General features: G+C 38.5%; 1 protein-coding gene across 1 annotated transcript in view; it reads left to right on the top strand.

Annotated features, from left to right (window-relative positions):
• LOC134802265 (uncharacterized) overlaps positions 1–20504 on the top strand; it is a 185568-nt gene that overhangs the window by 114428 nt on the left and 50636 nt on the right. The window contains exon 26 of the mRNA XM_063774851.1: positions 14954–15156. Coding sequence (XP_063630921.1) covers positions 14954–15156 — 203 coding nt within the window. The remainder of the gene's footprint in view (positions 1–14953; positions 15157–20504) is intronic.

Below are 20504 nucleotides of genomic sequence, written 5' to 3'. Positions count from 1 at the left end.
CCTAATATAGTGAAAGTTGTTCTGTATGACCTACGTATTAATTTTTCCCAACAAGTGCCTGTCTTAGAACAAATTGTATCGTGTGATTACTACAGAACGTAGTTAAGTACTAACTACGGTATGAATGTAAGAGACCAGCACAAGAAGAAACCACGAACATGACACGTTGTATAAAGACATGAAACTGTGTTTATTAATGACCATCATTTTTTATGCTATTTTAAGGTCCTATTTAGTAAGTGTTGTTCAATGTGATTGACATAATATTTCGCAATAAATATTCCTTACTAGAATATACTTACAAGAATACCCCATGCATCACACCTATATTCTATAATACCCTGTGGTTTACTTGCTCCTAAACATGGTCACATGCATGTTATAAAAATAAGTTTTTAGACAGTGGGAACTGCTTCACAACATCTTATATTATAACATATGACATACAATTTCACGTAAAGCTTTGAGCGAACGTTGCAATAATGCAATGTCTACAGCGGTCGTTCTAATGCCAGCTGTGCGACGAGAATGCGCGGGTCAAGTGCCTGTCTAAGATCACAGTTTATTTTATACTTGCTGTAGTGTCAGTAACAGATAGAAGTGACAGCCAATGAGTAACACACCACAACCTTAATTAAAAATATTGTAGCAAAGGTTGGTGCACTAAGGGTAACGTCAAATGAATGTCAGATTTTTGTAGGTACACTATAATAGCTATGCATTTTCTGAAATCACTCTTGTAAATTGGTGGTAATCGATAATACCTAGTCGGTGAGCTACGAGGAAACGGAGCCTTGTAATCCGTTCCAGGGTGCGAATAAATCAAGCATAGGGGAGACCGAGGTGAGTTGTGACAGAGGAGAGTTGTGACATTGTCGATTTTTTGGAATCTATTAACTAGAAACTAGGTCGCAATAGCGTGCGTTTGTTAGCTCGTACCTTGAACTAACAATCGCGCGCTATAAATAAGGCCACTTTCTGTAAATAAGGCTGTTTTCGGCTGTGTTCAATACCCTAACGTGTAAGAGCCCTTTTTCACGGCAATATCAGGCGTGGCTCACTCCGTGATTTCATCGCTTTGCTACAGGTAGCTAAAAGTACAGTATCCGTTCCACACCAATTTTGGTGGCGAGCCATAACCCGCGCGTGGCGCTGTCGCCACCTAGCGGCCATATCTGTCCTGATCGTAACAGACGCGTTTTGTTAGAGAGTGAGTCTTCTGTACCTAGTACTATTATTTATTCCGTGGCAATATCCCGTTTTTAGCAGTTAGGTACGGCAGTTAGTTTCTGCAGAATCTCATTCATTATGTGTATGTGTTTATATACTAACTGTCACACGAGCACCATGTTTACAGAGTACCTATCCGACAAAAAACCGATCCGTTAGAATTTTGCTTTTCGGTTTTGGACTGGACGACAGACATGAGACAGTTTTTGGCCAGACTAAGTGACGATTTACAGAACCCTAAAAAGAAAAGATATGTACTTCACTTTCACTGCCAATCTATTCAGTGGTGGCATTTAGAAATAAGGAAGTGACATGAAACATTTTGCTAAAAGCACAAAATTACGTTCTCTCATCAATTGTCGAAGGACGGAGCGAGATAAGGATAGGATAAGAATGGACAGGCCCAATATTCCCATTAATGGAGCCCTATTCGAACTTCACAAATCTTAACTTGATTTGATGTTACTTGCAGTGAATTTAGCGCTGCTCCTGGAAGCCGATCCGAAGTTATAATCCTAAATTGTTTTGATACGATACGATCTTACTGCGATGCATCTCGCGCGCGTCAATAATTGCGAACGAGATTCCATATGACAAAACGCACGGAGCATCTCTCGCGCACCAATAAACGCGAACGATCGTATAAATATTCTTCCCAAGTGTTACGTCAATTCTGGAGCTTATAGGAACATGTACCTATGCATTCTTACTGCGAAGTTTGTACAAAGTTAGCATTGCCACAGTCTACCCCCATAAATCTTAATCTTAACAAATCAAGTTGAAATTTTAAATCTCGAATAGTTCTCCGGACTCGCTTGTGCTCACTATACGCGGCCAGAAGTCGATACGGTGGCGTTATCTCGATTCCATTACGATGTTAAACGGGACAGTCCGGTGCAAAAGTGCGTACTTTCATGTATAGGAGGGAATGTACAAGAGAAATTGCTACTGTCTTTATTAGTTGGAACGGATTCCAAGAATGTGCCTGGATGCCAAATGAAAAGTGTAGCTCGCTGGTTTCCTGTAGAATAGTCAAGGTAAAAATGTGTATACATTTTTCATGTTATTTCAACGGAGTAAGATAAAAAAAATTTTTCAAAATTCATCCCCTAAAGGAGTGAAATGGGGGTCCAAAGTTTGTATGGGGAAACAAGATTAGTTAGACTATTTTATTCCAAATTTCACAGGAGTATTCCTAAAGATAAATGAGTAAACACGTGTGTACCTGACACATTTTGAAAATTGAACCCCTAAGAGGGGGGAAAGTCCCCAATAGGGTTGATATCTCAAAATATCAATATGGGTATCGTTTTCATAGTATTTTGAGACGCTAATAACAAAAATGGCATCAAAATTAAAATGAACGCAGCCGAAGTGAACAGTCATCCCCCTGGTGGGGGTGCAATGGGGTTGAAATTTCAAAATATCAATATCAATATGGGTATCATTTCCATGGTTTTGTGGGACGCTAATTACAAAACCGGACAAGTGCGAGTCGGACTCGCCCACCAAGGGTTCCGTACTTTTTAGTATTTGTTGTTTTAGCGGCAACAGAAATACATCATCTGTGAAAATTTCAACTGTCTAGCTATCACGGTTCGTGAGATACAGCCTGGTGACAGACGGACGGACGGACGGACGGACGGACGGACAGCGGAGTCTTAGTAATAGGGTCCCGTTTTACCCTTTGGGTACGGAACCCTAAAAATGGGATCAAAATTAAAATATAACGTAGCCGACGTGAACTATGGCCCCTGGTGGGGAATGCTAATCTTCTATATATATGTCGGGGCTTAATGTTGGTTTTAGGTATTCAGGAATGGCTAGATGCACTAGGTAGTACATCCGTAAGGCGTAGATATTTAACGCGAGAACTAGTACGCGAGGCGTAATGCAGTCTCTGATGCTACTGTCCGACCAGATTGAGATTCAATCCCAGAGTGACGTCAGCCTCAGCCTGACCTTCCCACTCACTCTAGTCTACAAAAAACCATGAGCTAATTAATTATCAGATAGAGCAATTTCCGAGAACACATTCAGACGTTACAAAAACCCCTGACGCCTCTAATACGCTCCCAAGCCTCTTGAAGTGATATCTTTATTACCCACATCGCGTACAAGTGTTTTTGATAAATCGTAAGTATGTCATGTAAGCGCTCATTATTTGAATTTACCAATTATACCACCTGCGCGTCGACATATATAAATGCAAGTGTCCTGACTGACTGACTGATTCATCAACGCACAGCCGAAACTACAAAAGACAGAAAGTTGAAATTTGCACACCAGATTACATTTATAAAGTGTACAAGAGATAAGAAGCGATTTTGAGAAATTCAACCCCTAAAGGGGTTAAAAAGAGGATGAATGTTTGTATGGGGTTCAAGTTTTATTTTAAGCTAGGAATTTGAAACTTCGTAAAAAGATATATTATTAAAATACAAGAAAACTAATTTCAGCGTTTTTAAAATTCATCCCCTAAGGTGGTAAAAATGGGGTTGAAAGTTTGTATGGATATCAAACATTTTTTCGAACGCGGGACTTGAATCTTCGTATTTGGGGATATTATCAAAAGACAGGAAAAGTAATTTCAGGGTTTTAAAAAATTCATCCCCTAACAGGGTTAAAAAGGGGTTGAAAGTTTTAATCCATTACAAATGCTTTGAAACTTCTTAGAAATGCATAATAGCCGATAACAAAAAAGTAGTTGCTTCGTTTTTGGAAATTCAACCCGTAAGGGGGTTAAAAAGGGGACGAAAGTTCGTCTTGGGGTGCAAATTTTATTTTAAGCTAGGAACTTGAAACTTTGCAAAAAGGTATTAAATTAAAATACAAGAAAACTAATTTCAGCGTTTTTGAAAATTCATCCCCTAAGGTGGTGAAAAGGGGGTGAAAGTTTGTATTGATCTGAAACATTTTTTCGAGCGCAGGACTTGAATCTTTGTATTTGGGGATATTATTAGAAGACTAAAAGTAATTTCAGCGTTTTGTAAAATTCATCCCCTAACAGGGTTAAAAGGGGTTGAAAGTTTGAATTAATTACAAATGCTTTTTAAACTTCTTAGAAAGGCATAATAGCCGATTACAAAAAAGTAATTGCAACGTTTTTGGAAATTCAACCCTTAAGGGGGTTAAAAAGGGGATGAAAGTTCGTCTTGGGGTGTAAATTTTATTTTAAGCTTGGAACTTGTAACTTTACAAAAAGGTGTTAAATAAAAAAACATGAAAATGAATTTAAGCATTTTAGAAAATTCATCCCCCTAGGTGGTGAGAAAGGGGTTGAAAGTTTGTATTGAGATCAAATATTTAGTGAGTGCGGAACTTGAATCTTTGTATAAGGGCATGTAATTAGAATACAAGAAAAGTAATATCAGCGTTTTTTAAAATTTATTCCTTAAAAGGGTATAAGGGGGTTGAAAATTTATAAAAACTTCACACAACTTGCAAAAAAAAGAAAAGTAAGTACCTAATTTCAACATTGCTTGGGTTTGAAAATTATAGGTACTAAAGATGTAAAATGTTGAAGATAAGTTTCCACGCGGACGAAGTCGCAGGCAACAGCTAGTTCCTCAATAAAGAGTTAGTATTGTCATAATTAGTGGTTCCGTGAGCCGTAGACCTCGCGATAAGCTTCATAAACTTAAAACATGTAAAAGTAAAAAATACTGACAATCCGTTGAAAGCGAACTCACTTCGCTAACGCTCGTTCAATCATTTCACTTGCTATTTTAAGTTTATATTTATCTCATTATGTACAAAAATTTTATAAATGCCTGTCGATGGTTTGGTACAGAGTTTCGTCTTACTCGTGCGTAAATTTAACGTTTGACATAAAGTTGCAAACAGTAACCTCATCTGACCGAAACAACCATGATTAAAACTTTTAACGAGGGACTGTTACTGACACCGTTACCTTAGCAGACTCGGATTTAGCTTCAAAACAGTTCAATATCTCTTATTTTACAAAAAAAAATGCATGGTCATATACAATGTACCTATTTGGTATTTAAACACAACAAAATCTACACTGGAAATGGCATCTTGCCTCGAAACTTTACACAGCGAACTAGTTTCCATTCTTGTTTGTAATATTTTAGTTCAAGTTATGGTACGTAATAAATCGCCTGATTAACTATTTTTTAACGGACGGACTTTTCTGTAAAATTGTATCTCTGTTACACTTTGACACGCCGCGCCGCCGCGCTCATAACGTGATGCTTCGGAATGGCTGAAAAATTTTACTATAAAAAAAAGTTTCTTCAATTTTGAATTGGCTAAGAACCTTTACTGTAAAGGATTTGTTAAGGTAGGACCCATGAACGCATTTGCCAGAATGACCCCCAACCGCGGAAAATGGCGAAAAATCGTATGGCAAGCAACGTCTGTGCCATGATGTCAGCAGTTGACCACGACACTGCAAAGAGTATAACGACAAAGAAGAATTAAAGGATTCTCACATTATTGAACAGTACAATTATGAACACTATTATGATACGTATGGCTACCCCTATTAAATAGGGACGTGAGGGCGTGCATTGAATTTATAATACCCTATAAATTCAACTAAAAACGTTTTGACAATGAATTTTAATTATAATAAATAGAACCCAATTTAGTTTTAATTCGGAGAAGGTCACAAACAGACCCTGTACTCAGTAATATCCAGTTAAAATGCATGGTGATTAGACCGGCCGAGCAAGTGTCGGGTTTTAAAAATTAATTTATAAATAGGTACAATTACTTGTGTGCACGTCTGTCCATTCGAGCCGGCGTTAAAGAGCATCCAATGTGTCACAGACATGGGGCCATTGACCGTGATGCACAGACCAACCCCTATAGACCGAGCTTATAGGACGACTCGCGGTCACCACCCGTATGGTGTATAGGTCAAATATAAGATTGTTCGCGCGCCGCTCCGATCAGTTGCGCCCAACGTAACGACCTGTTAGCAGTGTGCACGAGTCTAAGAAAATAAATCGTAAAATATTGAATTCATTGGGAAATCATGGGATATTGCAGCGTAAAATGGTGTGGCAAGTCATCTAAGACATCTACTTACGAAACAGATGGAATAACATCCCACAGGAAAGTCAAATTCATTATTTCATTGAATAATGTTTCTTGTCCGCGGGGTTCATTTTATACTGGTCAGTAAGCAGAGGCGAAGTATGTCCGTCCCTTTTCGTCAACTTGAAAATGCAATGCGCTATCCCTTTCCCTTTCGACTAGTGATGTGACGATGATGGTTTTTCAGTTGCGGAAACTTCGTGCTTCGTCATACCGTATTGTACCATTTTAGACATACTATATAGGTAATATGTTGTGTAAGTTTTTTAGAATCCTCTAGGCCAGCGGAGCAGTTAGGCCGCATGTCACGAGATGGACCTGATGATGAACTTCAAAGAAGTGCGAGGGCACTCGGTGTTGGTTTGTGATAGACATATGTTGTATGGGTTTTTTAGAATCCTCTAGGTGAGCAGTTAGCTCTCATGTCACGAGATGGACCTGATGATGAACTCCAAAGAAGTGCGAGGGAACTCGGTGTTGGTTTGTGATAGACATATGTTGTATGAGTTTTTTAGAATCCTCTAGGTGAGCAGTTAGCTCTCATGTCACGAGATGGACCTGATGATGAACTTCAAAGAAGTGCGAGGGAACTCGGTGTTGGTTTGTGATAGACATATGTTGTATGGGTTTTTTAGAATCCTGTAGGTGAGCAGTTAGGTCTCATGTCTCGAGATGGACCTGATGATGAACTTCAAATAAGTGCGAGAGAACTCGGAGTTGATTTGTAATAGGCATATGTTATTGGTCCATTTGAATATGTTTTCAATACAACCTTCTATGACCTTAATAAAACGGACAAAAGAAAATAATTGTATGAGATTTCGGCGACACTTTTTTCTCGTATCAAAAGAGATTGCGATTCTGAGTGGAAATAATATAAAAATTCTAAACTTTAAAATTCATGTTCTGGGTACTTTAAGCAGAAATGCCCTAATATGTTAAGTAAAAATTTCAGGTACGTTGTTAAATTACTTAATTAAATATTAAATTAATCAATATAATTATTAAGTAAGTTTACTCTAAGTATACTAAATTTTTAACAATTTTACCACAATAAATTTCGGTATCACTGGTAGCAGTACCCACTACCCGTAATGAACATGTCCCATCCCTACGCTTGCACGTGTCAGCGCGCCATGTTTGAAACGACCAATCGCAACGCCGTGAGCACCCCTCCCGCACCTCACAGTTTGGTGATTTGCGTCGGGAACAAAATGGCCAATATTAGGTTTCTAGAGGCGGTGTTCTGTGCCGTGATGTCATTTTTAAGGGGAAGGTTTTATCGCATTTCGACATCGTTAACACAGTAACTGCCAGCGACCCGCTAGGCTCTCTGTGCATAGAGTCTGTTCGGAAAGAGAAGTTTTAGAATGTATTGGGCTCCATATATTCCACAACCCTTCTTTTTCCGCACAGACTTTCTAGACGCTTTTACATACGGTTTTCCCGCGCTATAAGATACGCTTGTCGCGCGTAGCTCGCGCTGGCAGTGAATGTGTTAAGTGCTAGTGCTAACCCTATGACGCGACATGACGTCAAAGCGCTACCAAAACATTTTGCTACATAGAAAACAATGCCTACGGGCTACGCCGTAGCCGTAATAAAATTCTGCAATGGTGACAGATTTCTGGTACACATAGGTAGTAAATTATGTCGTTGAAGCAACACTTATTTAAACTATTATAAACTAAATAGTGTTTGTTATTTATTACCTACTTATAATAATTATACAAATGCAAAACGCAATCACAAAAGATTCCCGAATTGAGTCATGATGAATAAGTGGTTAAGAGAAAATGTTTTCCTTTTCTAAATTCTCCTTCTTTTGTTTCTAAATAAAAATATAACTAAAAATGCGCAAATTAAATCCTTAAAGTTTGTCCCAGCATCCTGAATACAGATTAATATTGTAGAACAAACATCTGGATGCGCCACCAATATCCTATTTTTCAGGAAACACTCAATTCAAGGGCCGTAAAAGATCCTCGCAAAGACACGAATTGCCTCAACCCCGTATATCAAGCTAACAAGGCCGAGATAGATATATGCAGCCATAACAGCTATTTGACTACCCATTAAATGTATATTGTGCCGCGAAGTTAACCTCGGAATAAGGCCACAAGGATGGGATATTTGGAAAAACACAAGTCACGGAAAATCTCGCTTTTTATAAGGAAACACCTCAAGTTGTATTCAGCCTGTACATAAGTTATTGGAGATAAAAAAAATTATCACACCAGCTTGTAAAGGCTATCTTTGTTAGTCAAAAACTGGTGAGAAAGTTGCATTTTATCCACAAGACTAGTAAAGGTGGTATATTCAAATTATGAGTTGTTTCCGCATATTAGCTGGCTCCAATTTCACCACGGTGACAGGTGCGACAATTGTAAAACATCACTGTTGCCGACGTCACAGGCATCCATGGGCTACGGTTACCGCTTACCATCGGGCGGGCCGTATTCCTGTTTGCCACCATCATTGTTTTATAAAAAAAAAACTTTATTCTATCGGAAAAAAACAGATATTTCTCTTGCTAAGTTTATGACAATTGTCACAAGAAACACTACAATTGTCACGAAATTCCGACATATAACTCATTACCTGTCAAGAATTACCTACAATTCGCCTAAATCTTGACAATTGTCAGAAATTTCGCAAAAGAAATATCTGTTTTTTTCCGATATAATAAAGTTTTTTTTAAATAAAACAATGATGGTGGCAAACAGGAATACGGCCCGCCCGATGGTAAGTGGTAACCGTAGCCCATGGATGCCTGTGACGTCAGCAACAGTGATTTTACAATTGTCGCACCTGTCACCGTGGTGAAATTGGGGCCTGGTGTAATACTATTTATTCGAATTTGATTTGTAATGTTATACAGCCAGTATTTTGTTTCGTGTCGTTCAATTTTGGAATATTTCGCTTGCTCGGGCATCAATATTAGCACGGGGAATTAAACAACAACTTTGCCTTCTTGTAAAACAGATTACTAAAAAGCTTAAAGCTCCTGGATTGATTTTCGAGTGTATCAAAATTAGCGTTGAAAATGTCGGAAAAAATCAAATGTTTTTTTCGGGAATTTATGAAATTTTCGTTTTTTCCGTTTTTTTTCGGATTTATAAAGAAAAAACCAACCGACTGATAAGCGTAATGACACAACTGTGACAACTGAACTGAACTGACACTGACACCGATCCGATGTCAAATGTCACCAGTATTAAGAAAAATAACCGATTGAAACCTGTTTAAATCGTTTTTTTCGGAAAAATTGAAGCGGTAAATCTCATGTTTTTTTTCCGTAAAAATCCGAAAAAAACGAGCCGTTTGGAAAGAAACGTGATTTTTTCCGGAAATTTTCAACGCTAATCAAAATTGTAAGCACTTGCTTTACCAATGTTCTTAGCTTTTAACAGAAATAACATAAATCTGTGTATGGACCACAGGCTTTTATTGCGGCTTTTACGATCCTTCGCACGAGTTGGTTTGAACGCACCTAAAATTGTGTATTACCTGTGTCGTTATTTGTGTTATATCTGAATTTTAAATGGTTTCTATCAAGGAATAAAAGGACTAAAATATTTAGGTAGGTACTTAATTATTTTCATGAAACGTTGAATTGCCGAATATCGAATTTCACGTCGCATACAAAATACAAAACGTCCATTCTTAATATTCCTATACTTTTTTCAGTAAAGTAATTCTTTACTCCATAGAAGTATGCATGTAGATTTTGCTTGGTTATGATGTATAATAAAAAAAATATTAACTATTATAATGATTACTCTTTATTTACTTTAAAATTCTAATACCTAATTTAAAACCTGTTGATTTCTTTGTGCTAAGTTTATTAATAAAAAAAAACAGTGGATACCTACAACAGTTACGCCCTTTTAGCTTAGCAATGTGACTAGCCCCAGTGTCCCCTATTAATTAAAGTTATTAAGACACTAACTCAACTGAGCAAGCCATAAAACATAGTGAGCGCGTAACTACCCGGTGTCAAGTGGCGCAGTTAACACCTCTGTTACACTAACTGCACTTTTATTAACTTAATTTATTGCTCATGCATCGAACTCGGTAACTCATTGTTCTTGCCTAGTTAGAATGAATTAACCTATTATGTCTTTACCCGTCACGAAACAATGGTGTTCCGGAAATTTGCCGATGCCAACTTGTAGAGACGCTTGCACTAGTTACCAAAACATAAATTAGTTTTGAATAATTGTTCGTTCGCTCGATTTTTATATACAGCACCACGATGCCATATTACGCCACACCTATCCACCTATCTTGTATTGCAAATGGGATTATGTCAACATAAACCTATTTAATCTGCTTAATAGATCGGACTATTATTCACATCAAAGTTTATTCTGGTCATGTGGTTAACGCTTTCAATATTACTATAGTACATGTATGGATATACAAGTGGTTTCTTTTGTTTTTAGTAACACGCCAGAAATGTTAATTTTTTAATTATTTTAAAAGGTCTTCATCCTATCGAAACTGGAATAATTAATAATTGGCACGTGACTCTGAAGTCACAATTAACAAAGAAATACTTATACACTTTAAGTTCCTTTTGGACGTTTTTATCTTCAAATGTTAGGTTTATAATTATCAATGTCAATACATCCGCGTGTCGTAGACACTTATCTGTATTTTATAAATAAATATGTTTGATAGAAAGCTATGAATTCCTCAAAGATTATATAGCTCGCATCAAAGTATAGATTTATTATATTTGCCGGCCGGCAGTGGCAATACCCCGATTAATGCGTTCCGTTATGGACCAATCATGTAGGTAAACAGACTATTTCAGGATCCTTTGTACTAACAGCAACACTCATTACTGATCACCCGTGGACCTTATGTCTTTGAAATAAGGGTTACGAATGATCAGTTAAAAAGGAACGGTGGTAATATCAATGACGACGATGACACACAAACCGTAGAGAAAAGGAGGATGATAGAGTCTGTCACTCCAGGTGTTGCGTATGGGAGACCTATCTACAAAATTAAAAAAAAATATTCTGCTAGTAGGGCTTACGGGCTCTTTTACAAGTCAATACAATATTTACAGCGACATCATAGAGCCACCCCACAGGCCCACACTAGCGTCTTCCGAGGGTGGGCGTCTATAGTCGACTCTATGGCTGCTCTGCCGTGTCACGCCTAACTCCGTTAACTCGAGTTACATGAGTTACGGATAACCAGTCTAAATCGTCTTAAAAACCATTAAAGATATATCTTCTAAAAGAAAATTTTGTAAATCTTCATTAATTTCATTATTTACTGAGAAAAGCATATGACTAACTCATGTAACAAAACTTTTTTGCCGATGGCGTCAGGCACAACTCAGTTAACTTGAGTTGCATGACTGACACAACCACCATCACCATCACCATCGTTTCTTAAGTTGCCGGAGTTAGGCATGACTGGCCGAGCGCTTGGTTTATACGACAACAATATTGGTCAAGTAATACGTGTCATGTTTGATCACGCGTATGTCATGTGACTTGACTTACATGACTTCGTGTGACCACTATAGTATGGAAGAGTTGATCATGCGGAACCATTTAATTCGAATAAAATGAAAACTATTCAATTATGCGAAAAAAAAATTAAAGGGCCTATATCCTGTGATCATATTTCCTACATGTAGATTAAAAAAATAAAAATATTACGATGAACCGTCAACGATAACAGCATTTGAATCTTTAAAACTTTAAACGTAATTATCTCGAAACTCAACTTTTAAAGTTACATGAGATGCGCGTGACACGGCAGTGCTGGTCCACGGAACGTCGGCGCAACTGCGCAGCGACGCCATTTTCCATAGGGCTGACAAAACGCCACGCTTAGAAGAGGCTAGTGTGGGGTGCCCCATATAGTGACATAAAAAATATATAGCAACATTTATAAATACAACGGCCAATACCTGAGTAAACATAACCTATACATACTATAAAAGTCATAGTAAAGGCTAGATCTCCATTTCATTTATATAACCAACTACAGCCTAATTTTACCATACCGGTTTACCTACAGCTTTTATACACTTCAGCTACGTATTCAATCGATAAGTTTAATTGGATATAAATTTCATGATGGCACTATCATTCATTCTACCCATTCATTCATCAGAGTATTATATAGTTGTATGAAGACGCTATGTATGACTAAGATATAAAATAAATAAATATCATGAGACAATCTTTAAGAAATTGACCTAATCCCACAGTAAGCGTCATAACGCTTTGGTAATAATGATGATGACTCCAAAAGGCAACATTGAATACATCGTCAAGCGTGTCTGAAAGCTTCCATTTCACCTACAATTATAGACTATAAGACTCGAGAATATATTGTATTACCTTGACTAATTGCTCAAGACTCTATCGGCCCCGAGCATGGCGTATCTTGTCCATCTGTTTGTCTAGCACCTACGACGAGCCATACGAGTACTAACATACACTTTTATATGACCACCGGTGAATCTTATTGCTTTGAAATAAGGTAGACGAATCGTCAGTGTGGACGATGGTATACACAGTAGCACACGCCAGGGTATCATTCCAAAAACTTACCGAGTATAGCGAGCCCAAGGCTCAGTCGTACCAGTCTAAGTGTTCTCTCCGTTTGCATATAACCGTGATGAATCTCAAGGCCGAGATACGCTGGCTTAGGTCGTGTGACCAATGGGAATCGTCGGCCAGGGCCAAGAGCTCTCGACCCCAATACGAGCTGCACTTTCACCGATATGGGGGTAGTGATATGGACTGGAGTGTTACCAGAGCGTTTTTTGTGAAGGTTGGAATGAAATTTCATACGCTTAATATAAAAGTGCAAGCTAACCTGTACATCGATATAATGATTCAATAATTTACATATTGCTATGAGTGTTAAATAAAATATAAAATAGAATTGCGCCCAATAAGTATATTATGTATTATGTCATAAACAGTAGGCAGCATAATTAAAATACCTACTGCCTATTAGAGAAAAATATTAACTTGTGTCGGAAATTTAACTCGAGTTAAGTATAAGTATTCATATTTTACATACGTATTCATACATTCGTCCATTCTCAGGCAAAAAGTAACATCGTCAGTATAAAAAAGTACTAACTAATAGGATGCAAATAAAATATCGTCCTTATTGACCACTGACGTCCCTTTTGCCTGAAAGCATCGCATATGTAAATGAATTCATTTATGTCGGGATTTCAATCATTGCGCTCCAGCGGCGACGGCACAATACTTTCGTATATACGGGAGGATAATGTCATAAAAACGACAGTGCTCGTTGCGATGGGATATAGATACGACAGGAATTAAGCTCTTCAGATGTTTACTTATGAATTTAATGGCATTGCCTGGTTGTCATTTTTCCTCGTGTTTTAAATGGTCAGTATTTAGGAAAGGTGACATTTTAGACTGGACTAGAGCATCTTGCATAATTTGCTATTGAGGCGTATCGTACCAAAGCATTTTCACTTATTACCGCAAGGCGTAAGTTATGCATTAATTTCGGAATTTGTGGAAAAGGTTGTAGGTTCGTCTGCGTACATATCGTCAACAGCGAAGGTTTACCATTCAAAAGATGAAATCCGCATTCATCTTCTTTTCATGAAAATAATTAGTTGTTTTATATTTTTTACAGTAACGTTGTTAATAAATAATTTAATTTCCGACCCAGTTCGTACCTTGTCACAGTGACAATGTAGGTACCTATATGAAAGTTGCTAAAGACCTATACTTACTATACTCTTTGTAGAGTCCTCATACTATTGTCACTGTGACAAGGTACAAAATGGGTCGGAAATTAAATTCTTTGACCATACCTATTACTGCTATTACTATAGCTATATATCAAACTAATCGGACTAATCCTTTCCACCTTCGATCAAACCATAAAATGTAGATATGTCACGTTCCTACCTACCTACCTGAATGTTGGTAAATCCATAACTTTGATTGACTGACGCAGTACTGTGTTAGCGAGCGCTCATCTCAAATAGAGTTAGCGCTCCAAGTGGCGGATACGGCGGCAATTTGTGACGTCACGGAGTCACACGCGACGGATATCCGGATTTATGGCGACGACGGCCTCTGACATGACATGAATTGACTTTTTGTGGGTTTCATTTCATTTGGCACTTATGTTAACATAACAACTTGCTGCATGAAGATTCTGTGGATTGATTCTGCGATAGGTAGTCGGATACAAGGTGGCTCTGACATGTTCTATTTAAAATAGGTACCTATCTTGGAAAAAAATCCTGCCTGGTAAATAATCTCACCCGAAATTGAGTTTATGAATTTTATGATAGTCTAATAGTAGGTACAGTCAGCCGAAAGAATCACTATATTTATTGGTTTGGTGTGATCTAACCATGCTTAAGCGTGTAAGCTTGTCATATAAAAGTAATTGTGTTCAGCGTCACGTTCTATGTGCAAACGGGGTAAACCATACACCAAGGTTTTAGCGACAAACGCTGCTGCTACCTCGCTTTCGGAAATATTGTCACCGCGGTATTGACCTACCTCTTGCGCCTTATCTGACCATATTCTTCTTCCGAAGACAATATTGTCACCGCGGTAATATTCACCTACCTCTTGAGCCATGATCTGACCATATTCTCCTTCCGCAGACAAGATCCGCAAGAAGTACGCGTCCCTCGGCGACAGCGTGGTTGTGACGAAGCTGGAGCGCACGGCGCGGGCGGGGCTGGGGCTGTCGCTGGCCGGGCATCGGGACCGGAGCAGGATGGCTGTGTTCGTGTGCGGCCTCAACCCTGCTGGTTCCGCTGCTAAGGCCAGCCCGCCGGTCAAGGTCGGCGACGAGATCTTAGAGGTGAGGAGCAACACTCGTACATAAGTTTATAGTCAACTAGTTTTTTCCCGCGACTTCGTCTGCGTTGGAATTAGTGACAGCAGGTTAAGAAGGTATGGCGCCAGGATAATGCTAATAGCAATCATTCAACTCGCGCATTGCTTACTTCAGTTAGTAGGCAATCCTTTAACTCTTTCAATTCCACCCCCTTTGCACTCTTTTCGGGGATGATTTCCGACATAAAAACTATCCTGTGTCCTTCCCCGGGACTCAAACTATCTCTATACCAAATTTCAACTAAATCGGTTCAGCGGCTTAAGCGTGAAGAGGTAACAGACAGACGGACAGACACACTTTAGCTTATTAGTATGGATTAAAGTCCATACTCGCACATTCAGTGAGTGAACGTCGTGACTGGGGGCTCTAGCTGGCCGGGCATTACTCTTTTAGGTACTCCAGTTTCCAATGAAGGCGTAAAAGTAGTTTAAATTCATAAAGGTTGATTAATTATATTGATAAACAAGTTCTCCGACTTTTTATGAGCCGTATGACCTTTTTTATCCCTGCTTCCACTTCTGAGTACCCATCGATGTCTATTTCCGTTCCTCTCGATTTAGTTTAGGAAGTTCGAGTGTTTCTTGTAACTATCTATTCACTTGATTTTTTATTGTTTATATTGAGGTATACATACAAATAAAAATAATAAAATTAGATTTTGTGATCTTATTACAATCGGGCATACGGACTTATGGTAGCAGCCAAAACATCTGAAAATGAACAGCAAAATCAATACGGAACACTAATACACTTCGAATACTTCGATATCGCAGTGACCGTGTGGCACTTATTAGTCGCGCTTATGCGAGAGGTACACACCACATCGCGATTTAGCCATAGCTAGAGTCTGTGCGGAAAGAGAAGAGACGTGGTTTGTATTGGGCCCCATACATTCCACGACTCTTCTCTTTCCGCACAGACTCTCGCTGAGCGACTTATAAATCGTGCCGCGGGCAGGTGCGTCCTCAGTGTGTACTGTGTACGTACATTTTATTATAAAACGACCTACATTGTTAAATTTTTCACTCAGCTCACTGGTGTCGCCGTGTCAGTGCATAAAAATTGTCTTACGCGCTAAAACAGTCTGCGAACGCTACGCATTCCTACGATTTACTTAATCATTATTAAATTGGGATTATAATATAAGAACCGGTGTTTCTAATCCTATCAGTGAGAATAAAGCCCCAAAAACAAACATCAATATCTCTCGATATCTTTGATCGGATTGGCAACTAACGCCTGAAGAAGCGCAAATACCTATTGTAATATTTGCTGCCGTGAATCATCGCCAAGTGGAATAATGCCAACTACTGATATGAGGAGAAGGATCGCTAGCTTTGAAAAAATTACTTTTTACTTTGGCTACGTATAGTTAGACAAAGTTTGGACGGTACCTAAAATGAATTTCACTAGAGTTAGACCAAGAAAAGTCTGCAGCGATTTTGATAGCATATACGCACTGCAAGTGTTATTTTAAACGTCAAACTTCTATGAAATTATGACGTATAAATGACATGTATACATGTACGCTAACAAATGATTTGACGATGTCAATTCGTAAAAAGAATAGTAACGGAAATAATACAAATGTACGTAGCACAGTCTGTCCTAGCTAATTTTGCACAGATTTGAATAGAACAAAGTGAGGGAATGTATGAAACGTTACACTTTCACAGATAATTAGGGCGAGCGAAGCGAGCCCTATCACTAATCGACGAACTATGCATTCTTGTGGTACACTTTACGGAAAAACTACTGCACTGTTAGGTTTGAAATTTAACATAGTGATTTAAATTCATGTCTAGATGTGTTATCAAACATAAAAATATCATTTTATAAACCTAAAAAAATAAAATAAAGTAATAACACTTTGTATTACTACTAGCGCCATCTGTTGGCAAAATGATGAATTAACATTCGTGCTAATACTAATTATTTATTTCTCAAACAGATGGCGTTAGTAATAAATAAATAAATTAATATTGGACATTCTTATACAAATTGACTACTTAAAAAGGCTTGTGTTGTGGGTATTCAGACAATACGATACCTATGTGGTGTTTTCAAGTTCAATAATGTCGATGGCGCTTACGCCATTAACAACGATGAATACCAAAGTGGGTACAATTTTGGATTCAACCCACCTCGCTTCACTTGGTTTGATTCCCATTTTAGCAATTAAGTTTTTGTGAATACCTACTAGAACAATCAATCTTGCTGTATATTTACTGCGGAGGTCAATTTACTCGTATGTTTTGTGATGATCAGTCATGTTGTGTTAGCAAACTTAAATCAGGTATTTTCAGATCGAGAATATCGAGATACAGTTTTGGCGCCATTCATTTATTACGTAAGACGATTTTGGGGTGGAGGGGGGTCGAACATATCTTATTTTTTCTTACAAGGGGGAGGGAGGGGGTTTTCATAGTTCTTAAGTAAGATCACAAAGATGCGATATTTTTTTTAATTTCTATGAAATTATGACGTTTAAAATAATACTTCCACACTCTATGCTATCAAACACGGTGCAGAGTTAGCTTAAACGAGCTTAAGTACCTTTGTACAGGTACAAATAAACATTCATAAATATATTTTTTTGAAAATAAATTATATGGTGGCTGGACGGGGTCAGCCTATTCTTATTATTTCTTACATAGGGGAGGGAGGGGGTCAAAAGCTGGCAAAAATTGTCTTACGTAATTAATAAATGGCGCCTTTAGTGTTACTATTGCTTGGAACTGCTAAAATTATAAATAAAGATAAGCATAATTAATACAAACTTCAGTGACTTAGGGCCGATACAGACGGACTACAACCCGACTGCAACTTGTATGGGAACTGCACGCCAATCGAAACGTCGGCGTGCAGTTCAGCAAAATAACCCAGTACCCTGGCAGTACCTAGTGGAACTCAGGTTTGGTGTAACAAAGGCACATTATGGTTTGGTCATCCGACTCATCTTGATGAGCACTTAGGAGAGTAGTAGCAAGAGCCGATGCCGAACCCTGGCAGTACCTAGTGGAGCTCGGGTTTGATGCAACATACATAGACACACGCTGTTTTGGATATCCGACTCGTCATGATGATCACTGGGTAGATCAGTACTTTCAGTACCCAAGATAGCTGATGCTGAACCCTGACAGTGCCTAATGGAGCTCGGGTTTTATACAACATAGGCACACGCTGTTTTGGTCATGCAACTCGTCTTGATGAGAACTTAGGAAAGTAGTACCCAAGATAGAGCTGATGCTGAACCCTGGCTGAACCTAGTGGAACTCGATCAGGTTTGATGCAACATAGACACACGCTATTTTGGACATCCGACTCGTCATGATGAGCACTTGGGAGAACAGTACCCAAGATAGAACTCATGCTGAACCCTGGCAGTACCTAGTGGAACTCAGGTTTGTTGCAACATAGGCACACGCTGTTTTGGCCATCCGACTCGTCTTGATGAGCACTTAGGAGATTAGCACCCAAGATAGAGCTGATGCTGAACCCTGGCTGTACCTAGTGGAACTCAGGTTTGGTGCAACATAGGCACACGCTGTTTTGGTCATCTGACACGTCTTAATGAGAACTTGGAAGAGCAGTACCCAAGATAGAGCTGATGCTGGACCCTGGCTGTACCTAGTGGAATTGTGTGTGTTAGTTTATGTGCGAAGCAGCGTGATTACCGCCAGTAGGTGTCCAGACGGGATAGTTTTTCGATCAATTGTGTGGAGTGGACGCAAAAATAAATTCAATAACATTGGCTCGCTGACCCAACATTATGTAGGAAAGCCAGTTGGGTTCCTTACAAAAAGTACTGGGCGACCGTGTAGGATGTAATGCACTTATGAAATTGTATATTACGTGTGGATGATATTGGCAATTTGATTTTGTCGTCTGGACACGTTTTTAAAGGACAGCAACCGGTTCGGTACGTTAAGGTAGAAAACCTCCGCGAGCCCTTACAAAGCTCTGCTTTTTGCTAGTTACATTAACGATGGCATTGTCACACTTTGTCATTGAAAATGCCATGCGGAGTTATCTTCGTCCGACTCTATTAGTTTTATTCAGCTGTTATTAAGTCAATTTTATTTTTATTGCTGTCCCAATTTAGTCTGACTAGGTGTATAGTTTGTACCTATCAGGATGTATAGATTGTTTAGTGTTAATGGTACCTATTGGGTAAGGACGTTAGACAAACGTTCGTGAGACAAACGACAGGCAGGCGGACAGCGGAGTCTTAATAATGGGGTCCCGTTTTTACCCTTGGGTACGGAACCCTAAAAACGATATATATAGGTTTTTATCTTCGGCTGTTGGTGGCTCCCACTTAAAGAAAACCTTATGTTTCTCAAGAATGCAACTCTCGTAACTACACTCTAGATAGCTGCCAGGCAAGTCAAACTCAATAATCGTTCTGTTCCATTTCAAAATTACAAGTGACTAACCCAAAGGCAATTCAAACACATTTTACTGACCTATTTAACGGATTCTAAGGAGAGCAAAAATGTCTCATTCTTGCTGCAAAGTTGCTACTAAAATTAAACGGCGCTTTTTATTTCTTCTTATTCTGTGGCTATTTAAAATGACTCATGGTTGCACTATGGGTCCCTTTCACTCTTAAGTCAACATTTACCAAGAGACCGGCAATCCAAACACACTTCGATTCACTGAACGAATGGAACGCGTTGTAAAGCAGACCGATACTGAATGGGCAAGCTGAATGGAATGGCTCATTCTCGATGGTTTGCTGTACTGAAATCCAGCGGCGCTTTTATTTTCTTAGCGTTCAGACGCTATAAAACACAACGGGCGTATATAATGTTGGATGCGTTTATGAACTCAGAAAATAATAATTAAAAAAAAAATATTTCTGACAAGATGGTAATTAAACTTAAAGATACATCACAAAACTAATTCAATATAATAAAATAAGTTAAACAAAATAAATAAACTAATTTGATATTGACTATTTTAATGTTATACCTTTAAACGAGCTATTCTTCTATATGTATATATTTCGGGGATCTCGGAAACGGCTCTAACGATTTCGATGAAATTTGCTATATGGGGGTTTACGGGGGCAAAAAATCGATCTAGCTAGGTCTTATCTCTGTCACTTTTCATTAATGGGCACGTGGCGCATGAGATTATGATCAAAGAGAATAAATAAAAACGGTTTTTAAAGGTTTTCTTTCATTCACACCCAAAAAATGGCCTCAAGACAAAGGTATAGGTGTATAGGTAAGTGGCAAAGGGCAAAGTCGAATGGTTACATTGTTCGGAACATTATTCGAAGTGGTTGTCATGACAACAAGAAT

The sequence above is a fragment of the Cydia splendana genome, chromosome 2, assembly GCF_910591565.1.
Source record: "Cydia splendana chromosome 2, ilCydSple1.2, whole genome shotgun sequence".
Classification (NCBI taxonomy): Eukaryota; Metazoa; Arthropoda; class Insecta; order Lepidoptera; family Tortricidae; genus Cydia; species Cydia splendana.
Note: the sequence above shows the minus strand (reverse complement) of the source record. Positions and strands in the feature narration are given on the sequence as shown.